Source organism: Engystomops pustulosus, chromosome 6 (genome assembly GCF_040894005.1).
Source record: "Engystomops pustulosus chromosome 6, aEngPut4.maternal, whole genome shotgun sequence".
Taxonomy (NCBI): domain Eukaryota; kingdom Metazoa; phylum Chordata; class Amphibia; order Anura; family Leptodactylidae; genus Engystomops; species Engystomops pustulosus.
Genome location: NC_092416.1, coordinates 29,945,840 through 29,957,690, shown reverse-complemented (window position 1 = coordinate 29,957,690; position 11,851 = coordinate 29,945,840). Strand labels below are relative to the sequence as shown.

At 46.4% G+C, this 11,851-nt stretch overlaps 1 protein-coding gene across 4 annotated transcripts; it reads right to left on the bottom strand.

Annotated features, from left to right (window-relative positions):
- Window positions 1-69: 69 nt before the first annotated feature.
- TMEM269 (transmembrane protein 269) lies at window positions 70-11,678 on the bottom strand. 4 transcript variants are annotated; one of them, XM_072155413.1, is made up of 9 exons: window positions 11,438-11,678; window positions 8,111-9,578; window positions 7,479-7,607; window positions 5,888-5,955; window positions 4,404-4,551; window positions 4,011-4,108; window positions 3,550-3,693; window positions 2,159-2,359; window positions 70-496 (listed from the first exon to the last, which is right to left on the bottom strand). In XM_072155413.1, exons 4-9 carry the CDS (start codon window positions 5,910-5,912, stop codon window positions 387-389), a joined length of 726 nt encoding a protein of 241 aa, XP_072011514.1. In that variant the 5' UTR covers window positions 5,913-5,955; window positions 7,479-7,607; window positions 8,111-9,578; window positions 11,438-11,678; the 3' UTR covers window positions 70-386. The 4 variants fall into 4 exon arrangements, with proteins under 4 accessions (XP_072011514.1, XP_072011515.1, XP_072011513.1 ...); XM_072155414.1 differs by having other exon boundaries at window positions 7,479-8,304; window positions 9,456-9,578; XM_072155412.1 differs by having other exon boundaries at window positions 7,479-9,578.
- Window positions 11,679-11,851: the final 173 nt, after the last annotated feature.

Below are 11,851 nucleotides of genomic sequence, written 5' to 3'. Positions count from 1 at the left end.
GGTTTTCGGAAGACGCCAATGAGTAGAAAGAGGAGGAGACATTAAGGAGACAAGCGGCGCCACAGTATATACAGATCAAAGGTATTTATTGTATTCCTATACCCTAGAATCCTACATCCTGTACAATCTATATACAGCAAAGAGTCACCCGCCCACTTCACGGCGCCAGACACAACGTGACGCGCCCAGCGATGGCGAAGGCTCAGACAATTGGAGAGATGGTGCCCCAGACACGGGGGAATGACCTGAAATCACACAATTTCCCCCACCCTGTGTCCTATGATGGTATCATGAAGCCGCTGTCCTCCGTTATAGCACTATACAGCACTATACTCACTCCAACACATGCAGTTATTGGAGATGCTCAAGTCTTCCGCCCCACAAGGTCACACCCTGAAGCTCCACAACGCTTCCGGGAAGAGGATGTACGACATGGACCATACCAGGTAGTATAGACACGCCAGCGGGGAGAAGGAGCACAGCATCATCACCACCCCTGCAGGGAAGACAGGATTAGAGAGCAAGAACGTATACAATATAATTTACCATATACTTTACATATTATACATCACCATATACTCTACATACTGTACACCACCAATATACCGTGCCCCCACATAATATACATACTATACACCACCATATACTCTACATACTATACATCACTATATACTCTACCTCACTGTATACTGGTGGTGTATAATATGTAAAGGATAAGATCCGGCACTCTAAACCACACTCGGAGACAGACATATGAGAAAAAATTCTTCCTTTATCCCATAAAATCCATGCGTTTCAACACTGAGCACCTGCCGGAACCAGTAGTTTGGACACCACATTGACACCAGAAGAACGGGTGAGCCGGCGTTCTTTTCTATACCAATATACAGTGCCCCCACCTAATCTACATACTATACACCACCATATACTCTACATACTATACATCGCCAATATACAGTGCCCCCACATAATATACATACTATACACCACCATATACTCTACATACTATACATCGCCAATATACAGTGCCCCCACATAATCTACATACTATACACCACCATATACTCTACATACTATACATCGCCAATATACAGTGCCCCCACATAATATACATACTATACACCACCATATACTCTACATACTATACATCGCCAATATACAGTGCCCCCACATAATATACATACTATACACCACCATATACTCTACATACTATACATCGCCAATATACAGTGCCCCCACATAATCTACATACTATATACCACCATATACTTTACATATTATACACCAATATACCCTACATATTTTACAATGCCAATATACAGTTCTGTCATAATCTACATACAGTGCCCCCACATAACCTACATACTATACACCACCATATACCCTTCATACTATACATCACCAATATATAGTGCTGCCACATGATATACATACTATATACCACCAACATACAGCGCTACCAGATACTATAGATACTATACCACCCCATGTATAGTGCAACTACTTAATCTATATACTATACCATTCCCCATATGCAGTGTCCCCACATAATCTACATACTATACACCACCATATATCCTACATACTATACACCAGCATATATCCTACATACTATACCATCTACAGGACATCACCTATCAATTTATATTGTGCAGCACTGGGACAGGTTTGCACAATGTATAAGGTAGGTATATATATATATTTATATATATATATTGGATTGGAGAGGTATATGCAATGCAGTAGTTCATAGGTTTTTCTATTATATACTGTCAGTGGGGGTTTGACACCTAGGACCCTCAATAGATTATTTTGAGAACAGAACTGGCAGAGCAGTGCTATTATCTGTGTAGTGGCCAGGCTGGGTAACTGCAGCTCAACTCCCATCAGTTATAGCTGCAGTAACAGAGCCTGACCTCTATGCATAGAATGGAGCTCTGATGTGTTATGTCTTGTATTGAGCATCAGAGAAGATTCTAGCACCCACCTATTAATTTTCCCCTAAAACAGGTCAACACAAGGATTGACCGTGCATGGTGGATCACATGATGCTCAGGACCAATGGAGGGCAATCATAAGGTCACCTTTCGCACACACACACACACACACACCAAAACTTCCCTAAGAAATCCCCACACCTCTCCCCTCGTGAACTCACCCCCTGCAAAGACCATCTTCTTCCAGAGCTGGGATTCCAGGATCTTGTCATGGGGGTAGATTCCTTGGTCAATCATGAAAAGAATCATTATGACGGCTATTGATCGTAGGACAATCGGGTGGCTTCCCGTCAATAACGAGACACAGGCCAAGATGGCAGATGCATAGGGACAAGGGAGGCCCCTGTACATGAAGGGAATCCCTAGAAAGGGAGAAGAAAAATATCACCCTGTTGACATTTCCCTTGTTTTTGGCAAGATGACAGGAAAGGCAAGTCTTCTTCAAAGGAAACAAGATGTCTAGGACCTTATGACTGATGCTGATGAGACATTGTGGAGGATCCAGGGGGCATGTGGGACATTATGGAGGATACATGGTGCAGGTGGGACATTCTGGTGGATATCGGGGACAGGTGGGACATTGTGGAGAATACAGGGGGGAGGTGGGACATTGTATAGGACATAGGGGGCAGGTGAGACATTGTGGAGGCTACCAGGGGCAGGTGGGACATTAAGGTGGATACAGGGGGTAGGTGGGACATTATAAAGGATAGAGGGGGCAGGTGGGACATTGTGGAGGGTACAGAAGGCAGGTGGGACATTGAGGAGTATACAGAGGGCAGGTGGGACATTGTGGCGGATACAGGGACAGGTTGGGCATTGTGGAGTATACAAGGGGGAGGTGGGACATTGTGGAGGCTACCAGGGGCAGGTGGGACCTTGTGGAGGGTACAGGGGGCAGGTGGGACATTAAGGAGGATACAGGGGGCAGGTGGGACATTGTGGAGTATGAAGGGTGCAGGTGGGACATTAAGGTGGATACAGGGGGTAGGTGTGACATTATAAAGGTTAGAGAGGGCAGGTGGGACATTGTGGAGGGTACAGAAGGCAGGTGGGACATTGAGGAGTATACAGGGGGCAGGTGGGACATTGTGGCGGATACAGGGGACAGGTTGGGCATTGTGGAGTATACAAGGGGGAGGTGGGACATTACATAGGACATAGGAGGCAGGTGAGACATTGTGGAGGCTACCAGGGGCAGGTGGGACCTTGTGGAGGGTACAGGGGGCAGGTGGGACATTAAGGAGGATACAGGGGGCAGGTGGGACATTGTGAAGGATAGAGGGGGCAGGTGGGACATTGTGGAGGGTACAGGGGCAGGTGGGACATTTTCGAGGGTACAGGGTGTAGTCGGGACATTGTGGTGGATGCTGGGGGCAGGTTGGACATTGTGGAGGATACAGGGGGTAGTTGGGATATTGTGGAGAATACAGGGGGCAGGTTGGATATTGTAAAGTACAAAGGGGCAGCTGGGACATTGTGGAGTATGTAGGGGGCAGGTCGGACACTGGATAATACAGAGGGCATGTTGGACATTGCGCGGTGTTCTTACCACTTGAGTAGAAACAGAGGCGAGTGAAGACAGCCATGACATAGACAACAACCAGAAGAGCGTCCAGCAGGCCATTGGTGTGGAGCAGTAAAGCAGTGGCCAGACCAAACGAGGTAAAGTCAGCAAAGTCATCCAGTTTAGCCCCTAAAAACCACAAATACATAAATATGGTGTTACACGTGTACCAGCAACTACTTCCTAGACTATCAGCATGTGGCACAATGTATGTATAGGTTATACTATCACCGGGCATCCATGCATCACAAAGCTGGCACACAGTCCTGAGCAGCCTGCCAGCTAGACAAGACCATGTCCTGGAGGTCAGATTTTGCCCATTTTCACATCACTGACCCTGTGCAGTCATGTGGATGGTGGAAATTTCCTCTCGCGCTGTGTTAATGTTTATCCAGCCACCCCTGTGGTTACAGGCTGATAAATATGGAGATGTGGGTATCACTCACCTAGGGCTGAGCATGTGTTGAGCTGTCGGGCCACGGCGCCATCAGCCAGGTCCAGCATGAAACCGATCAGGAGCAGCCAAGCAGAACACTGCCGAAACCTGCAAAGACGCACGTATGAAGACGTGACTAATGGCCAAACCAAGTCAACCTGAAGCCATGGCCGCACATCAGCAGTCAGGGGGTGGTCATATGTCTGGTGCACACCACGTAGGCCGGAGAAGTTGTCACCACCAAACCCCAACAGCAAGAAAAATAGGAGTCCTGTTTGGTCTTCATCAAAAAAAATCATCAGCTCCAATAAATCATCAATGATCATTATTAACCTACAGCATCATCTCTGGCATAACCATCCCCAACAAAAACTGTCATTTAGGGGATACCCCCCCCACTTACCCGTGTAGGGTGCACAGTACGGACAAGAGACCCATCAATAGGTTTGCCAGGGACAGGAAATTGGCTGCATTTTTGCGAGCAAACTCCATTGTTTCATGGTGGGAGGAAGACTGACGATAAAATACCGTCTTGGCGAAATTCACAAATCCTGGAATAATCAAGGAAAACATTGTTATAATACACCCCAAACAGTCCCCTCAAAAATTCCCCACCAAAGATCAAAGGTGTCATATAGGTCATGCGTTGTCTGAGGAGTTACATGGGACTGCAAGTTACAGCTGCTACATGATCTGTACTCAGAGAGATATCACTGTGTTATCTGTGGTGTTACATAGGACTGCAGGTCACATCTACTACATGATCTGTACTCAGAGAGATATCACTGTGTTATCTGTGGGGTTACATAGGACTGCAGGACACATCTACTACATGATCTGTACTCAGAGAGATATCACTGTGTTATCTGTGGTCTTACATGGGACTGCAAGTCACATCTACTACATGATCTGTACTCAGAGAGATATCACTGTGATATCTGTGGTGTTACATAGGACTGCAGGACACATCTACTACATGATCTCTACTCAGAGAGATATCACTGTGTTGTTTGTAGTGTTACATAGGATTGCAGGTCACATCTACTACATGATCTGTACTCAGAGAGTTATCACTATATTATCTGTGGTGTTACATAGGACTGCAGGTCACAGCTACTACATGATCTGTACTCAGAGATATCACTGTGTTATCTGTGGTGTTACATAGGACTGCAGGTCACATCTACTACATGATCTGTACTCAGAGAGTTATCACTATATTATCTGTGGTGTTACATAGGACTGCAGGTCACATCTACTACATGATCTGTACCCAGAGAGATATCACTGTGTTATCTGTGGTCTTACATGGGACTGCAAGTCACATCTACTACATGATCTGTACTCAGAGAGATATCACTGTGATATCTGTGGTGTTACATAGGACTGCAGGACACATCTACTACATGATCTCTACTCAGAGAGATATCACTGTGTTGTTTGTAGTGTTACATAGGATTGCAGGTCACATCTACTACATGATCTGTACTCAGAGAGTTATCACTATATTATCTGTGGTGTTACATAGGACTGCAGGTCACAGCTACTACATGATCTGTACTCAGAGATATCACTGTGTTATCTGTGGTGTTACATAGGACTGCAGGTCACATCTACTACATGATCTGTACTCAGAGAGTTATCACTATATTATCTGTGGTGTTACATAGGACTGCAGGTCACATCTACTACATGATCTGTACTCAAAAAGTTATCATGGTTTGTTATTTGGTCTTACATAGGACTTCAAGTAAAAGCAAAAATAGAATAGTTTATTGACAAGTTCGGCCCTGCTACATGAGTATATAAACCTTCCCCTTGTTCATGGTCCGGTGTGCGGCAGGTAAGATGCATCGCTGTCACACATCACAGAGACCGGATACTTACCGGATGGGGATATTTCCATGAACATCCTGAGGTCGCACTATGTATCACTCCCCGGATTCTTCTGGACCCTGAAAACCCAAATGGAAAAAGACATCATGTAGAAACAGCAGATAACAGCGAGTGATAGTATCTTATTGTCCTGTCCTGGAGTCGGTCATAACTTGCCCTCATTTACCCCCATCCTATGTCCCCGCAGTCACATGCTGTAATTTTGGGTTCTGTTTACTCGGAGGACACAGAATGATATCTCTCCTATAAATGAGCTTTATTGTGTGTGCGGAGACATCGCCGGGTCACACGTTCCCGCAGAGCCGCTCACACATCACAAACAGCTAAATGGACCAGGACCAGGACCACACTGGCACTGCCCTGTCTCCTGTATTATTAGTGTACTGTGCCCATAATCTTATATAATATGCACCGGCCCCTTAACCCAGATTAGCTTTTATATCCAGAGACTTCTCACTTATGTATGAGGGACTATATTACTGTCACCCAGCTTTCCCAAATGCAGAATCTATCTAGAAATACAAAATTGGGACAAGGAATGATAGCCACAATACTCTGAGGATGGGAAAGCTGTGTGCACTGTAATGGTTGTCATCCAGCTTTCCCAGGAGCAGATATAGCGGAGAATAGAATAGAAGTGACAAATTTCTGCTCTAAAGGTCATTGGTGGTTCAGTGGATGTTTAACGGGGAAGGAATTTACGCCCCCGTGATCCGTGGGTAGTGACGCCATCCTGCCACCTCCTCCTCTAGTCTAGGGGGCACAACGCTCTCAGCGACAAAAGGAAAGGTTGTGTTTACCAGGCATCCTGCTGCGGCACACAATAGGTAAACTACGGCCTGCACTCAGGAGACCCCTGGTGCAAGAACTAGGTATTACAAATGTTGGTGCTTACCCTTTTCCCTAAGAAAAATGGAGTCCTCACACTGCTGTGTTCTTAGCTCTTTCACTACTAGACAGCTCTACTCTGGGTGACCGCTGTAGCCAAGGGTGGGTTAAGACTGCCTTGGGTCCTGGGCTGTATGAATATTATAGCCCCTACAAGTCTGGAAATGACTCCCTACATATTATACTAGAATCAGCTTTTTTGGGAACAGAGGATGTGTGCTGCTTTCAATCTGCGGTTTTAGGACCTCTAAAGGTCCTAAAATGGCTCTTGTGCAGATGTGTAATAAGAGCAGGAACAGATGTTCAAGAATTTCATGGGTGAAGGTCCTTCTCAGTTTAAAATTTGGTGGGTGGTTTGGGTGGCCATGGGCCCCTTTGAAGACTTGGGTCCCGGGCTACCACCCCAACCACCTATATTATAATCCAACCTGGCTGTAACACCAAACCAGTTGTCTGCTACAGCTTTCGTTCACAGTAGTGTTTCTGTGGAGCTGTTCAATGCAGAGAGATAAGAGCACAGCAGTGTGAGGATACGCCCTCTGTAACCACATAGAACATATGATCGCACAGATCACACAGATCTCCAGGACCAATACCCAACACTATCCGCATGGTCATAATGGAGGTGAGATTCCCTTTAAGAGCGGTTAAAAAAAAGTCAGTGATAAAACTTTTTATTTTATTTTAGGGAGACCTTTGAGAAGATGTCTTCAGAGTCTGTGTCACAACTGGAAGACGGCTACAGTCCAGGATTCTGTTCCAACGTTTGGTTCCGGCTGCAGGATATTTCACCCTCCGGATTTTTGTCCCTGGGCTTTGGCTTCTATAGGATGGATTAGAGAAAGACCTTAAATTCACTGACAGTCACTCGCTGATATCAGCGCAATCTTCAGGCAAAGCTATCACAGGTTCCCGCGCTCCACGCTGTTCCCGCAAGTCCTGTTCACTATGGGATTTACAGGAACAGAGTAGGAGGCAGCCTGCTGACTGTTTCCGCGCTCCCAACCACATAAAAGCTTGAGAGTGGAATACCCCTTAAAGGCTGTGATAAATCCATGCAGAGCAAATAACCACCCAATGGCTCATCTGACAGATTCCTCCTCCTTCTTTATCCATTCTCCGTCCCCTCCAAACCCCTTGGTGTCTGTCAAACCCCCTTTGTCCTCTCCAGACCACCCTATTATCTGTAGACACCTCTATCCCCTTACAACTCCCAAAGAAATAAAGGATCGGGCTTGATGAAATCCAACATATCCGATCCTTCTTTTCCCCTACATTTGCCATTGGGTGAAAATTAGGAGACCCCCATACTCATCAGATCATTGCCTGAGTTTTTGTCTAATGTGTATGGGCAGCTTTAGAGCTGCTGTCATGTTCCAGCCGCTCCTTGGGATCTAGCAGAAGTCTCCATATGTCTGGTGGGATTTCTGAACCTCCTCCGGATGCTGGGCGTCTGCTCCTGGAGCCATGAGGGTGCCGGGTGCTTAAACATCACCAGTTCTGATCCTCCGTGTGAAGAGCTGGAAGACCAAACGAAGGGAAAAAAGCAGCGAAGCCACAAAAAGCAGTGGTGATAGGAAAGTAATTCATCTGTTTCTAATAAACATGTGTCCCATGCTAGAACTAGAACATACTTAAAGGAAATCTACCATCAGGATCATGGATTATAAACCAAATATCATACCATACCATTTATCAGGATCTGCTCTTCTTTTAACTTCTCATGCCCTGAACTTTTAAGAAAATATGCTTTAAAAATGATGCAAATGAGCCTGAGGGCTCCAGGCTGCATTAACTTCTATGGAGCCTGGAGCCCCTCGGCTCATTTTGAAGCCTTTTTTTCGTAAAAACAAAGGCATAAAAAGCTTAAGGAAGAGCAGATCCTGACAAAGGGGGCACACACCGGTATGTAAGTGTACTTGGTTTATAGTCCACAATCCTGATGGTAGATGTCCTTTAACCCATTAAAGTGGCCCTGCCACGAAATTCACTTATTCCCTATCCACATCCACTGTTCTTCAGGGTCCGACCGCTGGGAGGTGGATAGGGGATAAGTGTCTTCTGTGATATGACCCCTTTAAAGGGGTTTTCCAGCTTTTTTTTTTTAGTATAGGTGACCTCTTCATAAGTCATCTATATCAGATTGGTAGGGGTCCAACACCAGAGATGAACGGACCTGATGTTTCCATTCAGATTCTTCCCGTACGACCCGGGTATTTGTTGTATGGTTGCCAATCTGGCAAATTGATGCCCCCAGCCACTAATTATATGGCTATGATTGGCCAGGGGTGTCCATAGCCATGGCTAGTAGATAGAGGCATCAATATGCCGGATTGACTGTTCGGCCGCCAATTGGGCAATATGTCCAGGTTGCGCAGGACAAACACAAACATGAATGGAAACATCGGGTCCACTCATATCTAAATGAGACCTTATTGATCTGTTGATTCCAACTTCTTCTAATGCTGCTAACACCAGCACCATTCTCTGTCACTGCAGTTACCCATCCCGACCACTACAAAAAGAAGGGCGCTGTTCTGCCAACTCTGACATTGGAATGAGCTGGAATCAGTGTTGTGACCTCACTGATCCGATATCAATATCATAAACCTGGAAAACCCCCTTTGCTCCCTACAGGAAGTTAACCTTAAATATGGTGGTAAAAGGATACCTCATGGTTAAGTTCAGTGGAGGAGAGAAATGTTCTACAACCTTCTGAGAGACTTTCAATTCCTCATCAAGTTCTGTGCTCGCTGTCAGAGGAACAGCTTCAGGTGTAGACTACGTGCAGTGCCTACAGTGGACAGGTGGGGGCAGTATTAACACATTATATTGACTTATGGTCATTCACTCCTTATATAGGTGACCATTTCTTGCCGCTGTTGGTACATTTATGTTTTTTCCATTACTCCTATACAGCAATCAGGAGGTTTGGGCAGTGACTCTATCCGGGGAGTGTAACCTTATATATGGCTGTAACAGAATATCTTAGGATATGTTCTGCAATCTACTTTGGATTCCTCATCAAGATCTCTGCTTGCTGTGAGTGTTTACCCTACATGCAGCGCCTCTAGTGGACAGGTGGAAACAGTATTATCATTAATATTGACTATGATGGTTCCTCGCTGCTGTTGGGTTGATAGATGTTCTTCAGCACCTGGTAGACAGGGGGGTATGACCAGGACTATCCAGGACCGACGGCATGTTTTGGGTTATTATAGCAGAAGCCTTTCTTTGTCGTGATGGTTTTTAATGGCCTTGGTGGTGGCTAACCTGAGGTGCGAGGTAAGACAGTGAAGTGGAGTTGCCTAGGCAGTGGATGGGGTCACCTTCAGCATCCATGGACAGGAGGTAACGGAGCAGATGACTTGCTTGGAGTTACGCTTGGTGGTTACATACATCCAGGGCGGAGGCGCGCTACAGTTCATTATGACGTTGCGAGGGATTGGCACACTCTCCACCCTACACCTGACTTTGCCCATCGGGGGGTCTGGATTCTGGCGGATCCAGTAGATGTCGTCCATATATGACAAGACGGTTACCTCTCTATAGTCCCGGCTGCTCCTCACCAGCATTTCAATGATGATGACTCAGACCGAACGTACAGGGGCTCTCCGTCTGCGATAATCTTTCCTTAGAGGGGTTAACTACTTGCCGCCTGCAGAGTCCTCAGCCGCCACAGGGGGGAGCAGTCGGCTGTCACCGCCAGACAGAACCCCCCCGCATCGAGAACGCAGAGACGGGTTATTACAGCCTCTGCCTTTCTGATGCTTATATAATAAGCTCTGATTATATAGATAAGGAAGCGAACGGCAATGGCCGACACCTGGGGATTACATGTAGGAGCTGCTGGGTCCTAGCAGAGCCAGATCGTATACACAGTGCCAGGATCCGGGGGATGGATGATGAGGCCAGAGGATACAGGATGATCCACGGCCAGGGATTGGGGGTGTGACACATATTGGATACGGGTCTATATTGACTCATTTTGATGATGATGGTAACTGATGAAGGGCTGTAGCAGTGACGCTGGGACTCGGTCGCTATCACCTGGACTCAGCACAGTCGTGTGAATGCACCCGAAGGCTTGTTTTGTTTTCAGCGTTTTTTTTTTGTTTTGTTTTTTTTACTTCCTTCCCGAGCAGATGGTCAGTGAAGAAACGGTGAATGTGCCAGCGTGTGTGCTGCCAGGTATAATCTGGATCAGCGCTGCCATCTGAATGAGACCTGACTCCTACACTGGTGAAGAACTGACTCATCGACTTGACCAAGCAGGGGCGGTCCTCTATATATATAGTCACGGCCACGCCCCCCTTCTAGAAGCATCTCTAACTAGAGGAGAATGTACCAATCGCCACACAGGTAGGGAAGGGGGGGACAGGTCAAATGGCACATTCCACAGTATGAATGAGAGAATACGACGTGACGCATTACTGTAAATGGAGAAACATAACCATTCAAAACCAAAACAGTAGAAGAACAGTATTAACCCCTTGTATTAGGGGGGATACTAAGCATGCATATAATATGCTATATAATCTTATATACATTGTGAATTATATACTTTCTGACACATACTGTTATATAGACACAGTCCCATGTATAGATCCCCATATAGCAGTGCACTTTGTAGCATGCATATCAGTCACTTACCCTGCTGTGGTGTCTCTGCTGAGGTCTGCCAGTCTCTGTGCATCTACACCTGAGCTGCTGTTATGCCCTTGTGGCTGTGCTCCTCCTCTAATATGAGGGTGTGCTATGTGCTGCTCTGCTACCCCTCTGCTGTGTGCTGCTCAGCTCCTCTTCTGCTGTGTGTGCCTCTCCTCCTCTGCTGTGTGTCGCTCCACCCCTCCTGGGTTGTGTGCTGCTCCGCTTTTATTCTCTTCTGTGCCGCTCCACTCCTCCTCTGCTAAGTGTGGCCTCAGCTCCTCCTCTGCTAAGTGTGGCCTCAGCTCCTCCTCTGCTCTGTGCTGCTCTGCTCCTCCTCCGCTGTGTGCAGCTCAGCTCCTCTTCTCTTATGTGGAGCTTCTCCTCTTTTCTGTGCTGCTCCACTCCTTTTCTTTTCTC

What these genes read in the sequence shown, in the direction of transcription:
- TMEM269 (XM_072155412.1), bottom strand. Translation starts at nt 5,912, where the DNA reads ATGTTCATGGAAATATCCCCATCCG. An exon ending in GTACTGTGCACCCTACACGG is followed by an intron (nt 4,109 to 4,403) that starts GTAAGTGGGGGG and finishes GCGTCTTTGCAG; the next exon opens with GTTTCGGCAGTGTTCTGCTT. An exon ending in GAAGATGGTCTTTGCAGGGG is followed by an intron (nt 497 to 2,158) that starts GTGAGTTCACGA and finishes TCTTCCCTGCAG; the next exon opens with GGGTGGTGATGATGCTGTGC.